Source organism: Cololabis saira, chromosome 12, assembly GCF_033807715.1.
Source record: "Cololabis saira isolate AMF1-May2022 chromosome 12, fColSai1.1, whole genome shotgun sequence".
In the NCBI taxonomy this organism is placed as follows: Eukaryota; Metazoa; Chordata; class Actinopteri; order Beloniformes; family Belonidae; genus Cololabis; species Cololabis saira.
In genome coordinates, this window is record NC_084598.1 from 19904110 (window position 1) to 19928407 (window position 24298).

At 40.0% G+C, this 24298-nt stretch overlaps 2 protein-coding genes across 4 annotated transcripts in view; one reads left to right on the forward strand and one right to left on the reverse strand.

Annotated features, from left to right (window-relative positions):
* Nucleotides 1-1377: 1377 nt before the first annotated feature.
* On the forward strand, nucleotides 1378-18603 carry LOC133457070 (sodium- and chloride-dependent taurine transporter-like). 2 transcript variants are annotated; one of them, XM_061735934.1, is made up of 15 exons: nucleotides 1378-1460; nucleotides 1955-2068; nucleotides 5424-5653; nucleotides 5756-5890; nucleotides 7286-7520; nucleotides 8437-8569; nucleotides 9196-9330; nucleotides 10287-10390; nucleotides 10532-10656; nucleotides 12032-12144; nucleotides 13267-13404; nucleotides 13841-13943; nucleotides 14870-14970; nucleotides 15117-15287; nucleotides 16861-18603. In XM_061735934.1, exons 2-15 carry the CDS (start codon nucleotides 2064-2066, stop codon nucleotides 17014-17016), a joined length of 1884 nt encoding a protein of 627 aa, XP_061591918.1. In that variant the 5' UTR covers nucleotides 1378-1460; nucleotides 1955-2063; the 3' UTR covers nucleotides 17017-18603. The 2 variants fall into 2 exon arrangements, with proteins under 2 accessions (XP_061591918.1, XP_061591917.1); XM_061735933.1 differs by lacking the exons at nucleotides 1378-1460; nucleotides 1955-2068 and adding an exon at nucleotides 3531-3685.
* A 2207-nt stretch (nucleotides 18604-20810) lies between these two features.
* LOC133456351 (glutamate receptor-interacting protein 2-like) overlaps nucleotides 20811-24298 on the reverse strand; it is a 48131-nt gene continuing 44643 nt past the window's right edge. For both annotated transcript variants that reach the window (XM_061734830.1, XM_061734828.1), the window contains exons 23-24: nucleotides 23370-23516; nucleotides 20811-22525 (exon numbers count right to left, since the gene is read on the reverse strand). In XM_061734830.1, the coding sequence (XP_061590814.1) occupies nucleotides 22334-22525; nucleotides 23370-23516 (339 nt within the window). In that variant the 3' untranslated portion in view covers nucleotides 20811-22333. The remainder of the gene's footprint in view (nucleotides 22526-23369; nucleotides 23517-24298) is intronic.

Sequence of the window (24298 nt, forward strand, 5' to 3'; positions counted from 1 at the left end):
GACAGCTCTGTCAAAAGGCGAAGCACTGGCTTAGAGAAGGAAATGACCCAACATGATACAACATGTGTCATTCATCAAAATCGTTTTTTGTTTTACAGCAGTCATTCGGAAAAGTACAGGTGTTAATGATTATACTGTAAAGCCTTCATTTCAAAAGGCATTACAGTTGGCATTTTGCCACTACAGCAATGCCAGGTTTATTGGAGATACTTTACCAGTCAGCATATGTGAAATGTCTTATGTGAACTCGTCTGTTCGTCCTGTTGGTGTTCAGTATGTGCTGCATTTCCAATTTAATTTCTAACAAAATCAAAACTTACCAGCAAAGACTCAGACATCAAGATGAAACCTAAAGCACTATCATTAGGCTAAACTCTGTGGGTTCCTATGGTCAACTTTCCAATATCAAGAGCAATTTTCACAAAAAAAATTGCACATTATTATATCAAGATCCTATTCTACTTCAATGGAAGGACCAAAAACCTCCATCTCCCAACTCTTGGTTGAAAGACCTGATGTCATTTTTATATTTAGAGAAAATTAAATACGGTATTAGGGGTTGCTCTGATAGGTTTTCTTATATTTGGGAACCTATTCTTTCTTTTGTTAATTCTTTGGCATCCTTGGAAGATTAATTTAATCTGATTTAACTTAATTACAGGGAAGTATGATATTGCTAACCATGTCTAATTTTTTTTAGGGTTCCTCTTATGTCAGTTTATTTCAATTTTTATTTATCTTATTTTGTTTTCTTAATTTATTTTAATTTTTTAATTTTTTTGTTGCAGCTGTTTTGCGTGTGCTGTATTTTAGTTTATTACTTTATTTTTCCTATTATTATTGTCTTCAGTCAGAGTTTGATTGGTAATCGGTACTTACTTTGGGACCTGTTTATAATTACGTATTTTGCAGTGTGTGTGTTTTGGGGTGTTTGTTATGTTTTGTGTCCTTATTTATTTTATTTTTTTTTTTTGTGTGTATGGTAAAATATAAAACGGGGTATTCTGTCGAACCCTTTAAACGAAATGTTTATTGTGTAATATAATTTACATGGATTACCCAATAAAGAAACATGTTTAAAAAAAAGATCCTTTTTTAATATTTTCTTGACAATTAATAATTAGTTGTTGCCTTTAAAACCTCTAAAATAGTTTCCATATTAATTTTGTTTCCATTAATCTTACCAACTGTTAAGTTACCAACTTAACAGAAGTGAACATGTGCTTATAACTTATAGCTGTACTTTGTTATAAATATTGGAGGTGAACATATGGGAACATGTCGGTTGAGTCGGGAGGGCTGGCCTCGTCTGCAGGTGAGGGTACTGTCGCTTTAAGAAGCTGTTGCTCGAAGAAGCTGGTGATTTTCCACTCAAACTAATATTCATGTGCTCGCAGAGAAAATTTGAGCACATGATGCAGGACAAGACCACAACCTGCACAGTAAAACAAAGAGCACAGGTAATTCGCTGTCCACTTTCCACGTAATTAATGAATGACTGAAGCAACGCTTTAATACATGATTACAGGAATACATGTGACAGGAAAAACACATTCTCCGAACTCTTTTTTTCAAGATTTTTATCATTTTCACTTTGATGGAGGCCGTAGATAAACTGTTAACTCCCACATGAAATACAAACTTGCGCACTTTTTTCTTTTACAAAGCGGGCTACCGCCGTTTTAATTCATTTATTAATTTTACAAAGCTCTAGCTAAGAAAAAAAAAAGAATGTGTCAATTCTGCTCTAAATGCCACTTGAGTAAATGTTTGAGCTGTAAGATCAAATCAGCTTTGGCCTTTGAGCGCGGTTTCGTGTGTTTATATCATCATATACTGCATATAACAAGGTTTATATCTGATGTTTCTGCAGAGCCGCCGTGAGGCGTTCAGGCGCATCCGGGTTCCACAGCCACGTGTAAAAAAGTAGCTAATATGTTTTTGTTTCCACCAGATTCCAGGAAGAAACCTAATTTTCCATAACCACAACTCATCCTCTTCAGTGACTGTATGAATGGATACATGTTTGTTTTGCAATCTCGTGGGAGAGTGAATACGGTCTGATGAAGTAAGTGGTTTACAAGCGTATATCTCATGCTTAATGGTGCATGCTTAACCTACTTCTCCCCCTCTGCCTTGTCAAGTATCTAGTATGATTGGTTGATTGGGTTGAGGATTGTAACCCCAAACCCTGACAAAGTCTGAGGGGTTGTTGGACTGTTTTGTTTTTTTGTGCTGGAGGTTTTATAATAGTTTCCAAACTGGGATGCAAACCATTTCAGTGGTATTCCCTAAATGCTGAAGTGACTTTCACATATGATGTTTTTATTTCATTATGCTATTAGCTGATAATACAACAAACTTTGGGCACTTTTGATTGCTGAGCCACTGTTTCAACTTGTTTTAGTGTTGTATTAAAATGATGTACTCCAAATAGTAAGATAACTATTGTTTATCTTAGAAATGAAGATATAACCCTATCTGATTTGTATAGATGTGTCTTTATCTTATTGAATACAACACAATGGTTTAGCTGGACGACTTTGCATATCAGTTATAAAGGCAAAACTTAGCTTAAATCCCCAAAAATGTAAAACAAAAAACAAAACTTAAAGTCATTAGGTTTAGTTGAAGGTAGAAGATGGAAAAGTGTATTTCCAATGTGTATAAATGTATCCAGTGTATCACATGGTCTCAAAAAAATGTGATTTCATGAAATGGAGTTTCACTTCCTTCAAATTACAAGCACTGCATGGTGTTGCATGCCAAAGAAAAAGCTAAAGAAAACAGTAAGCATTTATCAGAGGCTACTTATCGTCGTCAGCAGATTTTTGCCCCTGGTTTAACCTTGTCAATCCCGCACAGGAATCTCTCACTTGTTAATTTCACTGTTGTATGTCAGCAGCCTTGGGCCAGCCATGCAAACTCACGAAGCAGTGGCCGGTATCTAAACACACCATGGACAAGCAGAGAAGATACATTGCCTTATTAGGCTTTGTTATAAACTCATCCTGTGCTCGTTTACATTTCCTAGATAAGGAAACACATGATAGAGGATGGTTAATAAAAGAAGAATCTTCTACTAAAAAAGAAAGACTACCAAAAAAAAGAAAATTCCCCGTTTGCCCAAAATAGTCTTCACCCAAAGATGCTTGGAAACCATGTTATAAGGGTCTTATCATTAAAGTGAACTTCTTATTTGAAATGTTGTTTCAATATGCATAAAAAGGCACTAGAACTCCCAGTTCATCTTTGTAGCCGATCATAAATCAAGGCCCACCCACAGCAAAGGAGCAGCTCGGCTTTTCTCCACCTCTGAAATGTCCTCTGTGTCTCAAGCATGAGGAAGAAGCATGTGTGCATGCGTGTGTGTGTGTGTGGCTTGCTTGTGTGACACTCATCCCCCCACCCCGCCCCGCCATCACTGGGGGTGTGTGTGTGTGTTTGTGGGCAGGGAGTAGTGGGAAGTGGAAATTTACAGTCTCCCACGTTGGTACCTGAGTTGCCTGTCACAGCGAGCCAGTGTCCAATCTCCACTTTGGATTTAATTGTCTTAAGCCAGGGGGCGGGCCCTGCTGTCAGCTCCACTTCTTGTGACCCCTGTCACATAAAGGCATTCAGTACAGAGGAATGGTGACGGCTGAGAGAGAGGAACATTGTACATAGATGCAGCCATGAAGGAAATGTAAGTTCCCTGAATTACTTTACCATTGATTCCACCAGGGTTTCATGTGTTTTCTTTTCTGAATGGATTTATAAACCTAAAGTAGCGTAATGGTTTTTTTTTTGTATTTTAAAAGCTTACATTTACTGTGGAAACAAACTGCAAACAGGCTTTGTAGATTTTCTTCTTTGAAGTTTATTATCAGGAAACGGAAAGAAGTGGTGATTTCACTTTCATCAACAAAGAGCGTTGAACAAGTTTCCCGTTTTCTCTTTCTGTGCGTCAAGGATTTGCTTTTGAGGCATATCAGGCTTAAACCACAAGGACAGTTTCCGTTAAGTCTTATCTGGCAGCTTCCTTATGCCAAGCGAGCAGGTGAAGGCACATAATGCTGTGCAGATGGAAGTAAAAAAGGGAGAAAGGAATAAAGAGGGAGGGAAACAGGATGAGAAAACGGAGTGCAAGACCGGATCCAGTTATGTAAGCAGGTTTGAGAATGGAAAGTGGTTCAAGCTGACTTGTCAAGCACAACAGAGAAAAAGTCCTAGAAAATGATGGGACAGAGTGTACGCGCAGTCTCAATTAAGAGAGGAGACTTAGTCCCTGCAGGAACACGAGAGCTCGTTCTGTTCCTGTCCCAGAGGGAAACTTTCATCATTACCCTGCTGACTGTTGAACTGTTTGTCTTTCAAGTATTTTTCCAGTTATTTCCCTGTTGCCGAAGTGTTCGGACTGTTGAAAGTAAACTTGGTTTCATCTGTTTGAGTGAGTTCTTTTGAGCGTCTGATTGTAAATCTACTTTGCGTGCCTCAAGGGTTAAAGGGGAAGTGTTTGATGTTGCTCTTTCAGCACCGTCTGTTTGAAACGCATGTAAAATAAGAGGAAGTCTTTTTTTAACCCTTTTTTTTAGAAGTGGCCTCATGTGGTACAAGTTATTGTGACATGTTTTTGTTCATTAATAGTATGTGCAGCACAGAGCTTCTGTTAAATTCAGTCATGGCACATGTTGCAGTTATTCCTGTTCGCATTAAGGTTTCTTTTGTCCCCTTCTGCTCTTATGGGTAAATTGGATACCCTGCTGCAATAACAAATCTCTTTCTTGGAAAAGCCGTTCACAATGTAAACAGACGAGTTAACTTAAGCTGTTGTAGCTTCCTGAAAGCAGCCAATGCTTTGGTAATGGATGGAGTTTATCCAGCCTGCTGAATGTGTCTTGTGCCTTGCTGGGCTGATTGCTAGCGGAGCAGAAACCAGAGGGGAACGTTGCCCCTTAGGTTCAGGTTAGATATTGTAGTGCTCTCAAAGCAGTCCCCTTCCTGTTCCTTCAGTGACAATGTGCCCCCCTCCGAGCGGAAGCAGCACCCTGAGATGCAGAGTAAACCCTGGAAAACAGGGAGCACTGCTGTGTCCTTTTGGATCTTGTTTTGGAAAAACACTTTTCTTTTCCTCCTTTTCGTTTTCCTGCACCGGGCTTGGCTGTTTATACGAGTTAAGACCTCTGAGTAATCTTCAGTCTCTAATTCACTTTTGTTCAATGCAAATAAGCTCCCGAAATAGTTCCTCAGTCTAAATGACCTCCATACATCAGTTACTCAGATTAGAAAGATTAACAGTATTGTACTGTGTGTTATTTGCTCACACAGCAAGCTGTAATGCAGTCAGGGGACAGTATTATCTCCTTGTCTGTGTATTATCCGTCTCACCTCTGGATTGTGTCTCCATATCACATTTTGTTTGTTTGTTTTTCTGCCATCCACAGCATGGCACAAAAAGAGAAGCTCCAATGCTTGAAGGACTTTCACAAGGATACCCTCAAACCTTCGCCCGGAAAGAGCCCGGGCACCCGGCCCGAAGACGAGGCTGAAGGAAAGGCCCCTCAGAGGGAGAAGTGGGCCAGCAAGCTCGACTTTGTCCTGTCCGTGGCCGGAGGATTCGTCGGATTAGGGAACGTGTGGCGCTTTCCTTACCTTTGTTATAAAAATGGTGGAGGTAGGTGGGAGAAACGCATCACATGTTGGAGGCTCGCGTCAACAGAAGTGATCTGGAAACAACGTGTTTGTCTCTTAAGTGACTCATGTGTGCATTTCACAGGTGCGTTCCTCATCCCTTACTTCATCTTCCTGTTCGGAGGTGGCCTGCCGGTGTTCTTTCTGGAGGTCGCACTGGGCCAGTACACCTCTGAAGGAGGGATTACCTGCTGGGCCAAGCTCTGCCCCATCTTTACTGGTAAGTCCAAACACGCACACGCACAGAAAGATGAAGCTCGGCTGTGCATCGTAGCATCGCGTTTTTAAATGTTTGATGCTCGTTAAAAGTCTCATTTGTCGGCATGAGAGCTTTGCTTTTCGTTTAATCCAGCTTCCATCATTTGGATAGTGCTTCCTGCATAAGTCCAACGTTAATTTTTAACTCTAAATGATAAATGCTGCATGTCCTCACTGAGAGCATCGTCACAGGGAGCACTTTCTCTTAGACATGCCTTCCTTTACTTTTGAGTGACAGCTGTAGACAAGCACCAGTGTACCACACCCGCAGCAGCTGCCGTGGCGCCTTTACTCATGTTCACACAGGGAAGTCACATGAAATGAGAGGAAACTTTGCTGCACCCTATATCTCTAGCAGCTGCGGATGACCTCCACTTTTCCAAGAGTGCTGAGGCTGCTGCTGCTGCCCGTTCATCTGTTGCAGCGTCTGGCATAGCAGAAGCAACCACAAACAAGCAGAACCATGCCAGATCTCCTCACTGTTCTCCACACCTTTGTGTGTGTTTGTCTTGTGACTTTTATTCACCGACACAGTCAAGTTCAAGCACACCTGTCGCAGTTCTGACGTGTCGGGCAGTTTGGTTTGGAATGTGGGAATGAGGAGGTGGGGGGTGACAGAGATGATGAGTTTAAAAATACTCCAGAGTGGTGGAAGAGTACCGGGGATTTCTGTGTTCAGGTCTGTGGCAAAGTCATCTAAAAATAACGTAAATACACTAAGAACATTATAGCAGTTGGAAGTCTAGTCGGACGTTTTCCAGCATTTGGGTCAGTCAGGATAGTCTCTGGAGTTCAAACAAAACAAATGTCTCACCCCTCAGTATCATGGCTAGGTGTAGTTGGTTGTGGTCGGGAAACCCGCTTCCAGGAGATACAGCAAGGCCAGAAGTTAATCCACTTCTGGTCGGAGAACTGTTAAAACTACGACCAACACGGGTTACCCCAAAGAGAATGATCTGCTTTCATTTCAGCTCTGCAGAGCGAGAGCTTGTTTTATCTTTATAGGTGTTTCCAGCCCCAGAGGACAGCAATAAATGACTGTCAGACACTGTAAACAACCGGATTTGAAAAAAATACTGAAGTACTTTGAAGACTAAGAACCAGGATTTTAGTTTTTTTCTCAGGTGGAGGTGAAAAACAGAGCCCGGAAATATATCCAGTAACCAATAAGCCAGTAAGCCGCAGGCTTAAAGTGAATATTGCTTTGTATCTGGAGATGTAATATGTTGTCGTGTTTTTGCTGTCCCCAAGTGGTCAAAACCCTTCTTAAAATGTGCAGTTTTAAAGCAAGTTGTTTCATTAAGTTTAATAGCAAAAACTAATTCTTCTCTCTCTCTCTCTTTCTCTTTGTCTGTAGGTATAGGCTACGCGTCTTTCGTGATCGTTTCGCTTCTGAACGTTTACTACATCGTTATCTTGGCCTGGGGACTCTACTACCTCTTCCACTGTTTTCAGCCTGAGCTCCCTTGGGCTAAATGCAACCAGCCCTGGAACACAGAATACTGTATAGAGGACACAGTCAGGAGGAACAAGACCTTCTGGCTGGCAACCAACATTACCAACTTTACCTCCCCTGTCACAGAGTTCTGGGAGTGAGTATTCACCAGCAGCATGTCTACGTTACGCACGCACGCACGCACGCACGCACGCACGCACGCACAAATGTGCTAAAGTACCACTGCCTCTTTATCTTGCTTGCGCAAACATGTTTGACCAGGCAACATTCCTGTATGGTACTGTTTACTTTTAGGACGCTCTTATTTTCCAGGCAGTTTTGCAAACTTTAGTTTTACTTTACTTTTTATATTTTAAATTCAATTCAATTTTATTTATATAGTGTCTAATACAACAAAAGTTGTCTCTAGACGCTTTCCAGAGACCCATACCCAGAACTTAAACCCCCGAGCAGTTACTACATAAACAATGGCAGGTAAAAACTCCCCTAGTGGGAGAAAAACCTTAAGCCAAACAATGCAACTTAAAAACTGACTCGAGTCACCAAACTAATCTGAAATACCAACTAGAAATATTTGTATGCTTTTTTATTCTTTTTTATTTTTTTAGACATAAATCTGATAAGATTTATGTCTAAAAAGATCAAAACCTAGAAAGATCAAAACCTTGATGCCTTGAAAAAGGTCTATGACGGAAACGTTGGCCTAATAAACAAGTGCACGGTGAGACGAAGGTGTGCGGGAGTTTTCTTGTTAAATTTGGCTGCAGCTTTCATCCTCCGACGCACCTTTCTGCAAATCCGGTGTGCAAAAAGTTTTCCACTTCAGACATAAATCTGATACCATGAGGTGTTTAGATGCCTTCAAGGAATTATTTCAGTGAGCAGACAAGTGAAGTATAAACAAGCTAAGGCGTGTGCGTCATTGATTTGACTTTAAATTAGATTATCAGCGTCAGGGTTGAAAGTTGACCTACATTGACCTGTTTAGACTGTGTTTTTAAAAAAATGCCAGGGATAACCCCTTCTGTATCACTTCCCTGTTTCCTTCGCAGACGCAACGTCTTGAGTATCTCCAGTGGGATTGAGGACATCGGGCCCCTGAAATGGGACTTGGCCGGGTGTCTTCTGGCAGTGTGGGTCATCTGCTTCTTCTGTATCTGGAAAGGAGTCAAGTCTACTGGTAAAGTGAGTACCGATGCACAGGCACATACTCTGCCGCCTGGATGCTGTGTGGCCTTTGCTTTTTAGCCCTGAAAGATCCCTGTTGCACAGAAAAATACGCACATATCCACATGCTTGCAACAAGGTTTGTGTTGTTAGTTTAGAGACACAAGGCTCCACATTGTCCTAGAAGTTACTTCTTGGCCAGACACACTGACGACAGTTAGCAGATGTGTGCCGCTCCTTTTGCTCTGTCTTTCCTTATGCTAACAGGACAGAAACTAGGTCAGAGTCAACAGGAGCAGCTCTGTGAGGAAAATGATTAACTCTATTAGCAACTATCTGAAGGTTTATGTCCCCTAATGGAGGGTTCAGTTCTGTAACAGAAGTGCCTTATTAAGTTTAACGCTTAACCCCGTAGCAGTTCAGGAAGTGAAAAGCTTTCACACCATTTAACTCTATATTAATCCCTTTGGAAACCCAAGTGAAAGGTACTCTTGGTGAACAGGGAAGTTTTTTTGTTTTTTTATGGTCAGGCATTTAGAAATGCCCAACCTAAGTGCATATCCTAGTTTGTGTATATTGCAGTGATCAGTCATAAGTCTGTTGATCTATTTTATTTCCACTGATCATTCCTCCGTCATGTGCAGGTGGTGTACATAACAGCAACTTTCCCCTTCGTGATGCTAATCATTCTGCTGGTGCGTGGCGTGACCCTGCCGGGGGCATCTGAGGGGATCAAGTTTTACCTTTACCCTAATCTAACTCGGCTCCAGGATCCAGAGGTAGGATCAAAAGATCTCTTTAAAATGCTGTGACTCCCCGCTCTAACTCTCCATCAACTTTATTTTACCCAGGTACCAAAGAAGACATATTATGCCATTTTTATTTATTTTTTTAAAAAAAAGCTTGCAATTCTCGGAGGTTGTCTTTTGTAATATGTTTTGTTCGAAATATCATAGGATTAGACTATCGCCGCTATCTTCTTAGTCCTTTCTTTAAACTTGTATTCATAGTCACTTTTAAGAGGTGGAGTCGAATGGCTGACTCCACCTCTCATCGCAGGTTCTGCCTTATTTAAGATCAATAGTTTTAAGCAACATTAACAATGTACTAGGGCTGTGCGATTAATCGATTTTAAATCTAAATCGGATTTATTAATCACAATCGATGTTTAAAAAAAGGAAATCGGAAAATCGATTTTCTTTTTTTTACGGTGGCTGCATTACAGACAGAGCTCGTCTAGTCATCTTTGTTTGGTCAAGAAGATTGTAAATGTTGTCACTTTACTAAACTAAAGGAGGATTTACAGTATCTTTCAATTGCACTTCATTCCCAATAGGGAAATTTGTTTGCTATTTTCTTTAAAAATAAAGATAAAATATTTGAAACAATTTATTCCATTGTCTTTTGTAGTTTTACCAAAAAAATCTAAATCGAAAATCGGGTTTTCAGAGAAAAAAATCTGGATTTTATTTTTGTCCAAAATCGCCCAGCCCTACAATGTACATTTTAACAGAAATTGCAGTCAGTGACCCACTGAAGGACATAAGAGCTTTGGCGCTAAAGCCCAAAGTAGCTGTTACACTTCCATGTGAATGTTCGTTTGACATAACTAATTGTCGGAAACCCAAATAGCCAGTTGTGTGTTAAGAGATGATACAACTCCAACAATTCAAACAGCGCCACTGGTTCCATCAAACGTTTTTCTCCATAACCGGGATTAACTCTGTCTCCTCAGGTGTGGATTGACGCAGGGACTCAGATTTTCTTCTCCTACGCCATTTGCCTAGGTGCCATGACATCACTGGGGAGCTACAACAAGTACAAGTACAACTGCTACAGGTGAGCCTCGTCTCCCCGGGGAGGAGTGGGACTGTAGTAGTGACAGCAACTCGTGTCAGAGACGGTTGCCTAAAAAAGAAAATGGGAACTCCGGTTCCTCCTGTGTTCATTAACACCCTCCATGACATATGTGTGACATAGGGACTGTTTGCTGCTGGGAGGCCTCAACAGCGGTACCAGTTTTGTGTCTGGCTTCGCAATATTTTCCGTCCTGGGCTTCATGGCACAAGAACAAGGGGTGGACATTGCCGATGTGGCAGAGTCAGGTACGAGGGTCCAAGGTGATGGCAGCAGTGATGGTGGGCGCTGCTGCCCAAAAGAAAAAAAAAAAAAAAAAAAAAGACAATTGGATACGTTCAAATTTTTGCAGAATTTGAAGAAAATGTTTGGACACGATGCTGGAGAGTAGAATTATCGGCAACTGCACACTCCTTGAATAAAAGCCTGAAAGAGACAGAATTGTTCTTTCAGTGTGAAACAAGATCTGCGTTTTCTGGGAGCAGAATATGCCACACTGGACAAGATCGGTGTGTTTTAGCTACACAATGAACCTGGTGTTAAGGAGCTGCCGTATTGGGCCATCGGCGTGTAGTGATTTCCCACATTCCAGCCTGCTCATGGTAGCATCTCAATATCTTTCTGGCTAGGGGACGTCCAAGGGGACATTACTTAGAGGATTGGCACTTTACCGTATGTATTTAATAGTACATGTGGACCCAGAGGAGATATTTCTGACCAGCAGCACTGCACTGTAAACCCATTTGTGTTTAAAAAGCTGTGGATGTCATGAGGTGGATGGCACCGGTTTTGTTGCTGTCTTTCTGGATTTTCTTTGTGGATTTTTAAGGATATGCAACTTCCTTTTTAGAAACACTTACTCTGCTCACTGAAAATTCAACTCTTTTCTGTATTGTATGTAAATGCATGGAATTGGATGAGAGTTTAAAATATGTATCCAGAAGTAAGACATTATTGACCTGCTTTTTTGCTTACCTGTTCAACTGAGGTTTAGTTGCTGATTCTGTCTGCTGCTTTTACTGTTTCCTGTTCATATGGTTTGTTCGGTTCTGATTTTGCGTAGATTGATGTTATTGTCGGTGTACACAGTAAGTACCAAAATGCAACGCAGCATTTCACAGAAAGTAAATGCATTTACAGACATGTTGATGAACTAATGTTCAGAAACCTCGACGGTGCTCAGGAGAGAGATGTAACGTTACATGTTTGGTCAACGACAGCATGCAGAATTGGAGGGGTCCTTTATGTCATATAAACAATAAGCAGTTATGTGCTATTTTCACTGTAACAAAAACAAAATACTAGTTGGCTTTTGTTGTTTATGTTAGACTTTTTATAAACACATACAGGATATCTTTATCCTTAAGAATCCTTCAAGAATATTATTTGTTTTTGCTGCTTAATGATTATGGCCAACAAATAATAAATATTTAAATGATCTCCTAGCTCTCTGTTTGGCCATTTAAGATGTATTTATACTTTAGACTTTGCTCAGCCTCTCCTGCTAAGTGTTTCCACGTTTTTTTTGACCATTTTTGTTTATCGTCAAAGCTGAAATCCGATGGAAGTGTTTAATCATGCCCCGTTCTCCTTCTCCCCATCCCCATTCTGCTCTCCCTCCAGGTCCAGGCTTGGCTTTCATTGCTTACCCTAAAGCTGTGTCCATGATGCCACTGCCAACCCTGTGGGCCATCCTCTTTTTTATCATGCTGCTGCTTCTGGGCCTTGACAGCCAGGTCAGTGTTTTTTTTTTGCAGTGGCTGAAACTATGCACGAAATATTTGTTTGGTATGGCTTCCATTAATTTCGGGCAGATAACATGTCCCGTGGGTTTGTTGGCTCCTGCCTGGCCCAATGTGTAAAACACATACGGTGACGCTGATGGATCCAGCATCCCTCTGGTATCAGATAACTGACAGTCGAGAGCGGCAACTCATTCCCACAAAGGCATTTTACTACCACACTCAACTCCACTGTGTGGGTATTAGAGCCCGTTTAATACCCTATTGTGCCACAAATTACAATTTTAGAAATCGGTGTATGTTTGCCAAACATCGGGTTAGTAAAAGTCATTATGATAGGCCGCATACAAATCAGGCAGCTTTGATGTGAGGCGAGCTTTGATTAAGACAAGATTATGGAAGTAGACAAAACACAAGCGCATGCCCGAGGGATGCTCCAGCTATATCACATTTCCTGCCTCCAAGTGTAATTCTACTCCTGTACTAAGTCAGTCCCGCACATAGCCAGCTACTCATCGCAGCCAAGTGCAAGATCAGGCCGACGCTCTAAATTTGAGCTCATGTAAATGCTCATGCAAGAGCAGCTATTTCCATGGGAGAAATGAGGTCAGTGTGTGTGTGTGGGTGCATTACTTGACCATAAATTTTATGCAGATTTATAGTCCTGAATGCCATATATTGTTTCCTTCGCTAACACGTACATGCCAGTGTTATATAAAGGGGTTTTGTTTGGCATTGTGCAACAAAAGAGTCGGTATTTAGTGCAAGAAGATGTTGCACTTGGATAATAAGGACAGTTTTATAATTTTATCATGACATTATGTAGCTTATGAAGCTAAAGTATGAGGAGACACACAATAGCAAAAGAGTTATGCAAACAAGGAGATGGAGACAGTGATTCACTGTTGTTTTTCTCCCTTGTGTCTTGCAAAACCGACACTACGCTGCAGAGAGGAGCCTTGTTTAAATTCTCATTACTGTGCCCAACAAAGACAACTCTCATTCTCTAATCACTGGCTTGTGGAGACAAAACAAGAGCTGCTTGCACACAGAAAGAGACATTGATTTATTTTGTTGTTTTTATTATGCTAAGAACTGTTGCCTTTGTCTCTGCAGTTTGTTGAAGTGGAAGGACAGATCACCTCTATTGTAGATCTCTATCCAGCCGTCCTTCGGAAGGGTTACCGCAGAGAAATCTTCATAGCTATCATGTGTAGCATAAGCTATCTCTTTGGACTCGCCATGGTAACGAAAGTAAGTTCACAAGCAGTCACTTGAAGGAGTCCCTGCATTCTTGCTTTTGCTGCTTATTGTGCGTAGAAAAAGAAAAGGCTATATTTGGATCATCACCAGAGATAACGCTGCTGATTTTCCACTCGTCGTGTTTACTGCTGCATTGTTACAACCAAATATGGCTTCCTACCACATTCACGAGTCACATCCTGTGTGTGTGAATGGAACAATTTGGAATGCCGTTTTCCATTTAGCAGTTTACCGCTCTTCAATGACGTCTTTGCACCTGTTAAACTCTGGCTCCATTGGTTGCTAGCCAGCATTCTTGTGCCCCTACTTTCAACATCCTTGCCCACCCTGCTTTCATGCCCCTTTTTAATCACTTTGACTTTCTTTCCTGCTGCAAAAACATCAAAGAAGTAATTAATGGTGTCCGTTTTTCTCTTTTCTTTTTCAGGGTGGCATGTATGTGTTTCAGCTCTTTGACTACTATGCAGCCAGTGGGGTGTGCCTTTTGTGGGTCGCATTCTTCGAATGCATCGCTGTCGCTTGGGTTTACGGTAAGTGTAAAGGACCATACCTGTATCATTTTAAGTAATGAGCCACCAGGGTTGGATAGAAAGGCTAGTTCTGTACAGTCAGTGGCAACAAAGCCGTCTTTGAGATTGATTTTCAAACATCACCAATAAATAAACTTAACTGTGGGGCTGTGTTGAGACTGTGACAAGGTGGTGATGGAGTAGGCCCCCCGTTAGACTGCCATTGGCCGTCCAGAGTTGCCTCCCACCAGATTCTGTCTTGCCACTATTAACCAAGTAGGTCTGAAATGAAAAGAAAAGCGACGCTGCTTTGTGCCTTTTAAAAGGCTGTTTTGGATGAATCTCACGGAAGCAACTCAGTAACTTTTTCTGCGGGTTCAGAAAGGAGTCTCTGTTCCCTTGATCACTGACTCACAACTTTACAGTCTGGACACCGCAGTAAGTCAAGCTCTGTTAATGAAGCTGGAAAAGGGCAAGGCTCTGGTTTGTGAACACAGTTTCACCCAGACTCGTTTGAACTGTATTTCTGTAAAAGCCCTTCTGGGACCTGTTCTTTTTGTTATTATAATAAATGCAGCTGTAGCTGCTTGTGTTATTTGGGGGATTTGTTTATTTGTTAAAGACTGCTTAAAAACCATTTCTAGAGAAAATTATCAGACAACCGACTCGACTACTGATTTACTGACTGCAATCAATAGTCAGCCGAGACAGGTGAATTATGACTGTTTATAGTATATAAAAGTTGACCCAGTGGAAATATACGCTGCAGGTTATAGTAAACAACACAGATAAGGGCTTATAAACCTGCTAATCTCCAAAGGCAGAGGTGAAGGTCATTCAGCAACAGCAAACAATGTTCAGCAGAGACTATAGAAATACAAACGTTTTAGCAGAAACATGCAGTTTGTGCTCACTTTTTTTTTCCTTTTCCTCTTTGTGATCCATAGGAGCTGACAATTTCTATGATGCAGTCGAGGACATGATTGGCTACAGACCGAACCCATGGATGAAGTGGAGCTGGACCATAATCACTCCTGTCCTCTGCATGGTGAGAAATCAGATTGTACTTCATTGAAGGAGGGGTTAAGATTCTGTCATTGACGGCACGTCACAAGCGCCAATTGTTGAACCTTCAAGGTCGGTCGGTGGTACTTGAAAAGTTCTTCCTTAATGCGGTATGCGTTTGTGTTTTAGGGCTGCTTTATCTTCTCCCTGGTGAAGTACAAGCCCCTGACCTACAACAAAGTATACGAGTATCCCGACTGGGCCATCGGCCTGGGTTGGTTTTTGGCCCTGACTTCCATGATTTGTATCCCCATGGTGATGGTCATCAAGATCTTACAGTCTGAGGGACCTCTTATTGAGGTAAGCTGATGTGTTTTTGAAGGAAGCTTCATTATAGAACCCTAAATGAAAAGATATACATGCATACATACATACAAGGTAATCCCTATAGCGTTAAATAAACTACTATATATATATATAAGGGCAAAGTAAAAACTCAGCTCTTTAAGGAGCATCTCCGTATTTAGTCAGTTCTCTGCTCATCAGGATGAGTTAGATTGGTCCAGCTCTCTGCATGACTCAGCTCTGAGAAAGCTGCATGCACTTATGCCAAGATGATATTATGATGGTGAATTTAAGACCTAGTTTTGCCTAATAAAGGCACTATTGTGTACTGTGCTAGCACTGTGTGTCCAACTGGACTAAGAGCAGTCTGACCAGCACTTATCCATGCTGGACCCTCCTATGGGATTTCTTGCTTGTGTTCTCTCAGATGTAAGTCCCTTTTGGATAAAAGCATCTGCTAAATGACAGTTTTAGTAGTGGTATTATTATTATACAGTTTGTGAAGTGTTCAGACCAACTACAAAAGGAATCTGTATAAAGTTAACAGACAGACGTGACATGACTTTAAGTGTCCGCTAGAGAGATGTGAGAATCGCTGTAGATCTGGAATGGAACTGTCGGCAGATTCGAGAGTGTTGAATACCAAATTCGTATTCCTCATAATCTGTGTAAAAATACGCAATATGCCCCCGAGTGTTCAAAGCAAGGAAGTGCAATTCTAAACAAATGGCTCAATGCTCAAGCAGTTACTCACTTCTGAGGAGCAATAATGTCAACACTTGTTGTGTACACAATTTCACTACAGAGTCAACAACTAAAGGAAGTTAATTTTCCAAATAAATAGCCTGCTAACTACTCAGTTTTCCAAAGTGAGCTAGTACAGCACATACTTTCTCTCTGAGATCCACTGCACATTTTTAAACTGTTTCAAGCATGTGAGGCGAATTACGCTCTGAAACCACTGGAAGGAGTTTCCCCACCGCTACGGAGATCATGACGGTTCCTATAAGAATTAAAGGATTTTTGGACATATAGGAAATGCATTGTCACCTCCTGAGACCATGAACATTTTAAGATATAAGTCCTAATTTTCATCTTTAAAAATATATTCAGGGAGATTTTCTTTTTTTATTATTCAAAGAATATCAAAACAACAAGTACAAGAAATCCTTTTACTCGTTGCTGAAGTGCAAAGTATCTATGACCCCTACCTTTTAATTACTGAAAGGAAAATATTAACATAAAAAAATAAATGAATAAAAATAGGAAAGAACCCTGCACTAGCCAAAATAAGTATTCAAGTAACGGAAGGTGAATCTTTGCTTCAGGTTTGGTCTGGATTCACCATCACCGTTACTAATGTTGGCCACAGCTCCTTGTAATTACCAGAAACCAAAGATCAAAGTAGCTCTTTTACTAAACAGTGCCTGGTATGTCTTCTGAAACTGCTCACGTGCTGCAGAACAAGTATGAATAAACTCTGCACAGCTACAGATGTTTACCATTTATATCTTGCTGACATGTTGAGCCTGAAACCAGCCCCGTCTCTGATAATCATTAGCCCTAATATCTCATCTCCTTCCCTCAGAGGATCAAAGCAGTGGCGGCCCCGGCGAAGTCAGGCGTGAGCTCTCGCCCTAAAGAGTACAATCTGAAGAGCAGCGAGCTGACACAGCCCCTGGACCCAAACGGGAACAATGGCTTGAACAAGCCCACCCACACCATTGTAGAAACAATGATGTGAGCGCTCTCTGTGAGAGGAACAAGATTGATGTGCTTTCTGTGTTATATTTGCTCACTTTGATAAGGGTAGGTTTACGTTGTCCAGTATATTCATATTAGATACTCTGGTTTGATTTCTATTAAGAGAGATATATACTGTTGTAATATTTTTTTTTCTCTTGTAATTTTTTTTTTTTTTTTACTCTATTGATATTGTTGATGTTACAATTGTTGCTGTAGTTGGCACTGATCTCAGTTTAGGCAGTATTTTCAGATAGAATATGGTAATTGTTTACTACCTTCTATTGATTCTGAGATGAAGAATCTTCAATGTTTTGGTGTTATAGGAGGAAAGAGGAAATAATTCTCATAAATTCAGGTAACAATTGGGTAGATAACCCTAACAGAAATAGAAAATGTCTAAACCTTAGCTAATCTTGTTGCCCCAGCCAATCTCTAGTTTTTTTTTTTGTTTTTTTTTTGTTTTAATTCCACACTGAAATGTACCTCTGCTACCAGCAGGAGCGACGTCTCTGAGTACATATCCGTAACATTTTCAGTGGCAGTATGCAGTGTATAGAGTTAATCTCGCTTGACATCCTTTTAAGTTACACATTGAACAAGGCCTTGGTCAAATACTGTGAGAAATGCCTTCACACAAAGATCCGTTCTGAAAAAGAAAAAAACAACAAAAACAGCTCAGGCAAAATAATGAAAGAAAAAAGCAGCAAAGAGAATAAAATTGGGAGAAAAGGGACGAGGCATTTTTATAGTATTTGTACACTGCCTGTGTGACTAATATAGTCAGCCCCAGTGCATTTATTGAAACCTCTTTTTGCACTTTATTTTCATTACACCTTTATTGTAGTATGTTTTCATGGTGCAAGTATTGCACTTACATTTTCAATAAATTTAAGGAGGAAATATTTTTAGCATCTAATGTTTTGATATGGTAAACGTTAGTATAGATTATCAATCTGGCTCATTGCCAAGACGATGTCGAAACAGAGAACTTTACCATCAGATGCTCTGGTTTGTAATTATTAGTGGGATCTTGAGGACATCACTGTAAAGCGTTACTTTTTAAACCACTTGACTGCTCTCTCCAATGTGCTCATTTCAGTAGCAGCCGTGCTCTGCAGAGCTACCACTGGATTGTAGTTTTTAATGTTCAGTTATATTTGTATTGTAGAATGTGAACTGTTTGTAAATCACATATGCCTTTTTGTAACAATTTTATACTGTACATCATCTGAACAGCATCACTGACTCTTTATTTTACTGAAAACTCACCAGTGTGTTTTCTAAATATCAACTGTTGTAACCCCATGTTAGGCTTCTTCAGTGTGCACTGTTGAAATGAAGCTGGGGAAGTCTCTGCCCATTTCACGTGCACACTGATGATGATGAAACAACTCGCATAGTTAGAAACAAAAATCTGAGGGACTTGCAATCCTGAAGCATGTGCACGAGCCACCACAGTACCTTGCTGCTTTTGCTTCTTGGAAATTCAATTGTACCAAAGTATTTTTCTTTTTGTCAGTTACCCCCTTCGAGATGCGCATCGCATCATTTCTCCATAGATAAAATAAACATTTTTTTCCTTGAATGCGTTTGTTTCTTTTGTTCATTAAGCATGACGGGTACATGCAAGGAGCCGAAATCTTCATCTGTGCATTAGATACAATGTGCAACATATCTCATTAGTAACACATGAACAGTATTTTACATGCCAAGTTCTACTGTATTAGTTATGCATGTGTTGATCAGTTCATGTTTGTAATTTCCTGATCCCTCCATGCAGACAAATGGATTGTTATAAATTTGCATAAAGAGAAATGTGATTGCAACCAGCTGCACAGAAAAGCCTCAAAGTGGCCACTCGGCTACTAATCTGAGCCAAAAGCCAAAATGATATTTATTCTTGAGACTGCAATCATTAGTATAAAATACAATACATGTTAGAACGTCACACCACACCCCACGTCCAACAGTAACATATCAATGTGAATTCAGATACTAATAGAACTGAAATGTCATCGTAGTGGACGATGGTTTATAAAGTCTGAAATAATTGAATCAGTGAAAGGATTAAAGAGCCCATGTTATGCTCATTTACATGTTCTTCGTTTTATATGTGTGGGGGATGGATAGAATAGATCAATATGCCATAATGTTCGAGTAAGATCAGCGTTTTACAGATATGTAACATTTTGGGAAAACACATTTATACTGAAACACTCATTTGTGTTGAGTCTATAAAGGTTGAGTGTTTAAAATGTTTGGTGAAAACAATACAGCATATCTGTCCCTGCAAAAAAGCTCTCAAGGGACATAAAGAATGGTCATAAATTGTGAATAATTTCCTTCTTGAAAACACAGCACCAAACAGTCGCCAAACACAGTGACTTAGCGCATTCAAGTACCAATGTTGTAATTCCTTAGTGGAAAACTAAAAGCAGGAAAAAATGATGTCTGAAAAAAAAAATGTAGAGGCTGCTAGGTGCTGCCAAACAAACATGTAAAATAGCTCCAGAGTTTCTTGTTAAGTGCCACATTTTTTATAGGCCACATAAATGAGCAGCTTCTCATTGGAGACATGAAGTAATGCCAGCTTAGGTCTTGTTTGTTAAGTAATTGACCTACGGTAACAGGCAGCTGTCCTCCACTCTCCACCATTTGAGAAACCTGCTCTGGTGGAGTGTCCCTTTCACAGATTTCCTCCAAAAATCCATTCGTATTTCTGTTTGAACATCCTTGAGTTCACTTTTTGTGTCTTAGTTGTGAAAATTGTTGGTTTGAAAGCCGTCATTTTAAAACATCAGTGAATAGTATGACCTACAGTAGATGGTTTTACTCAAGGGGCAACTTCAGCTTTTAGGAGTTCGGTGTAGAAATGAGCAAAACTACAGTCCCTCGACTGACCACGTCCCAATTTCCACTGAACTTCATGTTAAAATGTCCAACTTTTCAGGAGACATAAACCTTTATTTCTAGGGTTCACATCATCAACGGTTCAGGGAATTAATCTTTTTGAACCACATTAGGTACAATTATATTAAGCCATCAATTTATGTATGATTAGGTGCATGAACATGAACAATTGATAAGCATTATCACTTTAGTTACTTAGTACCATCTTGATTGTGCTGTGAATAAAGACCAGTGCATGGTCATATTTTTAAGAGAACATATTTAGCTTTAGTGTTAATTTTACTAAAAACAGACAACTGCAACTTTTTAGCTTTTTTTTTTAACTTTTTAGGATTTACCAAAAATCCAAACAGGGGTTGTGCTTATGCAACGCTGTAGTAAATCTGACCCACGGCCCCGTTGGCCTTGAGGCATCATTAGACTATAATCAATTTCTTCACGGACTGCAGTGAGAGTAATTCAGTCGAGAGAGCCAGACCAATAGGCTGAAACTGCATCAGCCATTGTGCCAGTGAACGGTGATGGAAACATGCTGCTAAACCAACTTACACTGGATCTTGATGCACTGCAGCCAGAAACCGCAAGTATCACAACCGAGAAAATGCAGCAACAACTGTAAAATCAGCAGGAAGGATGAGATAGGAAGTCCAAAACTCAACCTTAAAACAATGTTTTTTTTTATACAAAACATTGTCAAAGCTACCGGTACTTATTTTCTACAAATGCCTTAAGAGATGAGCCTATCCATAATCTTCTCTCCAGCATTTTTTAAAACCTGTAATTTCAACAAATAAACTTGACTTGAATTCCACAAACCACAGCTTAATAACTTTTAGTTAGTATTTTAAAAAAAAAACTTTATTTCCTTAAAAAGAACTGGATCAATTACTTACTGGATAATAAATAAATAAAAATACAAACAAAATAAAATATTTAATACATCTTTCAGATTCCTGTGAACCAAATCCACATATTCAGACGATGTGTAAAGACAAAAAATAAATACAAAAAAAAGATGTAAAAAAAAAGCACAAGCACATTCATTACATGAAGATCCTACATCATATGTGCATATACTGTAAATAAGAAAATGCATACCACAACGTACTTTACAGTATGCAGTTCCTTAAGTGGGACTGCGCTGCTATGGTGGCCAGCACATGAAATAAAACTGTTGGTTTCCAGATCAGCAGGTCCCATTTAATCCAAAATGCTTTTAATGAGAACACCATGTCATGATTTTTTTAAATTTTTTTTAAAGAGAGAAGGGGGAGTTGCATTTAGACAAAGTTGTTGTTGAATCAAAGAGAGAAGAGGCTCTTGCCAAGGACAAACCAAACTGCATGCTGGGCATTCACATGCGTAGCAAAGACCAACTCCAATTGTAAAAATAAAAAGTGGGAAAAATAAAACTGAACTCTTAGAGCATAAAATAAAACTGTGGGTCATATGTGGAAGCAGTGTCACCAAAAACAAAACACATGCATCAAAATGTGAATCTGAAAATGAAAAATCATAAACTTGTGTCTGTGTGATAATCCTGAGAACCAAATACATAAAAAGCCTTCTGACATCTGAACAATGAAGTGTCTCTCAAAACACAATCCATCATTGAATGTATTTGAGGAGTGAGATTAACATTTGTGGCATTAAGATATAATGGGCTTTAGAATATAGTTAGTGATCGTTGGCAAGTATCAGAGAGCATTCTGTCTATTTTGAGGCCCCATTCCCTTTCTAAGGCAGCCAGTGCAGGGTCGAGACTGGAAGGAGACTGGAACGAAGGCAGCGAGCCAAGTTGGGGCTGAAATAGGTGCAACGTGCTTTGAACCTTGAATCCACCAACACCTCATGTGTCCGTGCGCGTGTTGCACGTGTACCAAGCACCGTTCTGTGTCCAAAAACCAAAACCAAGTTGATGACAGCTCAAAGCTTTTAAAGTGAAATATAGTAAATTTATGCAGTGAATCTGTGCAGCATGTGATTCTCTCCAGAGCTGAGGCATGCGCATTGACGGCCTGGCCCCGTCAGAGGCTATGACTCCTCCGTTATATAAGTCTGCATGTGGCTTTGCCTCTGGTCGGGGTGGGGGGTGGAGGAGGTTGTTGGGGGGGGCTGATCTCAGGCCGCAGCCCGCCTCGAGGTACATCATGTGAATGCAGCAGTGACTAAAAAGCTTCAATCGTGAACACATGTGTTTGTGACTCTGCAAGTAAGAGATGCTTTCAGGCAGACAGTGGGTCTCTGCATATGCTCTGTGTGCTGAATGTGAATGTGTTGGTCTCACTAAAAGGTACAATGTGACAAACTGAGTCATGTGTGACGTTTGAGAGTGTGTGTGTGTGTGTGTGTGTGTGTGTGTGTGTGAGGTCCCAGCTACTGTGTTTCAACACCCTTCTTTGTGTTCACAGAGCGATGCTGTTGGTTCTGTGGTTGGCAAAGTAGAACAGAGAGTTGCCGTCACAGTCGTTGGGCAGCTCCGTCTCCGCAGCTGCCAAGGGATTCCTGCTAATGACCAAATCCAGGCAGTCTCTGGCCTCCATAATTAGGGGCACCGTTAGACAACAGTCCAAGTCCCTGGTCCGCACATGGTTCACCTGGAAGATCACAGCCATGTCAGGATTCATGCACCTCAGAATTCTTCAGAACATCATTTGAATAATTTCACTCTTAATGCTTAATGGTTATATCTCCAAAGATTGCTAATTTATCATCAGTATTATATCTTTTTTTTTATTCAAGAGCCTGTGCGATAGTTATATCGGCTATTTTGTAAGGACATGTATTATTAGAAGTGTTTTGGTCCACTATTATGTAATTATTTCTCTGTGTTGTCTGTCAAACATGCCCTTTAATTGTTTGCAGCTGTATGTAGCACTTGACCTAAAAAAAGGTTGTGTAGAATTTTATTTTTATTCTAACCCTAATCTCATTTCAGGATCAATTTTACAGATTTTCTTAAATTAGACACCAGACACTTAGGTTAACTTGTATGATTCTTTGAAGCCTAACTAGTAACTTATTTTTAGTAGATTTAGATTGTGTTGATATTTGCATTAAATGTAATTTTATGTATCACCCCTAAGGAGAGATGGCAACTGAAGTTGTTGTCAAATGTTTGCAAGTAATGAAAAAGCAACAGCAACTTTTCTACTTAAAAGAATTGTCATGGAAGATTAAAAAAAAAAAGGTTTCTATCTTTGCAAACAACTCCATTTCAGTTCAATTAAGTTATTCTTGTGTCCAGAACAATGAAAAAAAACTGATGTAATAGATAGTAAATTCACGTAATAATGATTAACCCTTTTCTCAGTTGTTCCCTGAGAAGTTTGCAGACCTGGTCTGAAATAACTACAATGAATCCTTTCAGCTTGAAATGTTCTTTTAACTTATGTAGCCTCTCATCCATTTTTTTCTTTGGTGTCCAAACAGAAAAAGTACCTGAAGAATTCGGTCAAAAGGTTTTAAACCCCCCTGGTCAGCTGGGCCGTCTGGTCTTATCATATTCACATAAACTCCCTTCTCCAGGAGCCCGTCCGATACACTGAAACCAAAGTCACGGCTCTCAAGGTCCTTCTTCAGACACATCTGTAAACACAAGGGAAGATAAAGTTCAACAGGCTGTACAAAGGGACATATAGAAGTTTTGACTCATTAGCTTGTGCCCTGTTTACCAGCTATTCTTGTTTTATTTCCAACAATGTCCACAACCTTCGTGTTATCTGTTTATGATTGGATTTAGATGTTTCCCTAAAAAGCAAAAGCAAGCAAAAAACACCTCTGAGTCTGATCAAGATGTTTCAACTCAAAATATTGTATTATTCTTCACAGGAGAATTGTGATGTGCTCCTTTAACGCAAGTTAAAGCACAGATTACAAAGAGGAGATATCTCAGGGAAAGTACCGGCTCAGTCTGAGATCACGGCACGAGGAGCTGCTCAGATAGTGTTGTACATTAAGTATTTGTTGTAAAGTCTTTCTTTTATAAAAGTACATTGTTATTCAAGTACAAGGTTTTTGTAGCTGAAAGTGGAAAGAAACAAAATGGTTACAAAATGGTTATTATAAGGCTCCCTAAAGTGCATCATCAACCACACAGTTGTCCTCCCAGAAGTGCATGTTCCAGTAGGTCCATCTCAGTCTCACCTTGCAGTTTAATTCAGTTGAGAGTTAATATAATTTATATATTGCCAGTTTACAATAATCGAATCTCAAAGTAGTTTACAAAGAAAGCAAACTAATTGAACATAAAATACAATCCAATGCTCAGATAAAAACATTTACAAATGTGGTTGTACTTTACCTCAGATTCTACAGGCCTCAGCATGTTAAAGTTAAGAGTTCATCCAGACTTTCACAACTATGGCTTG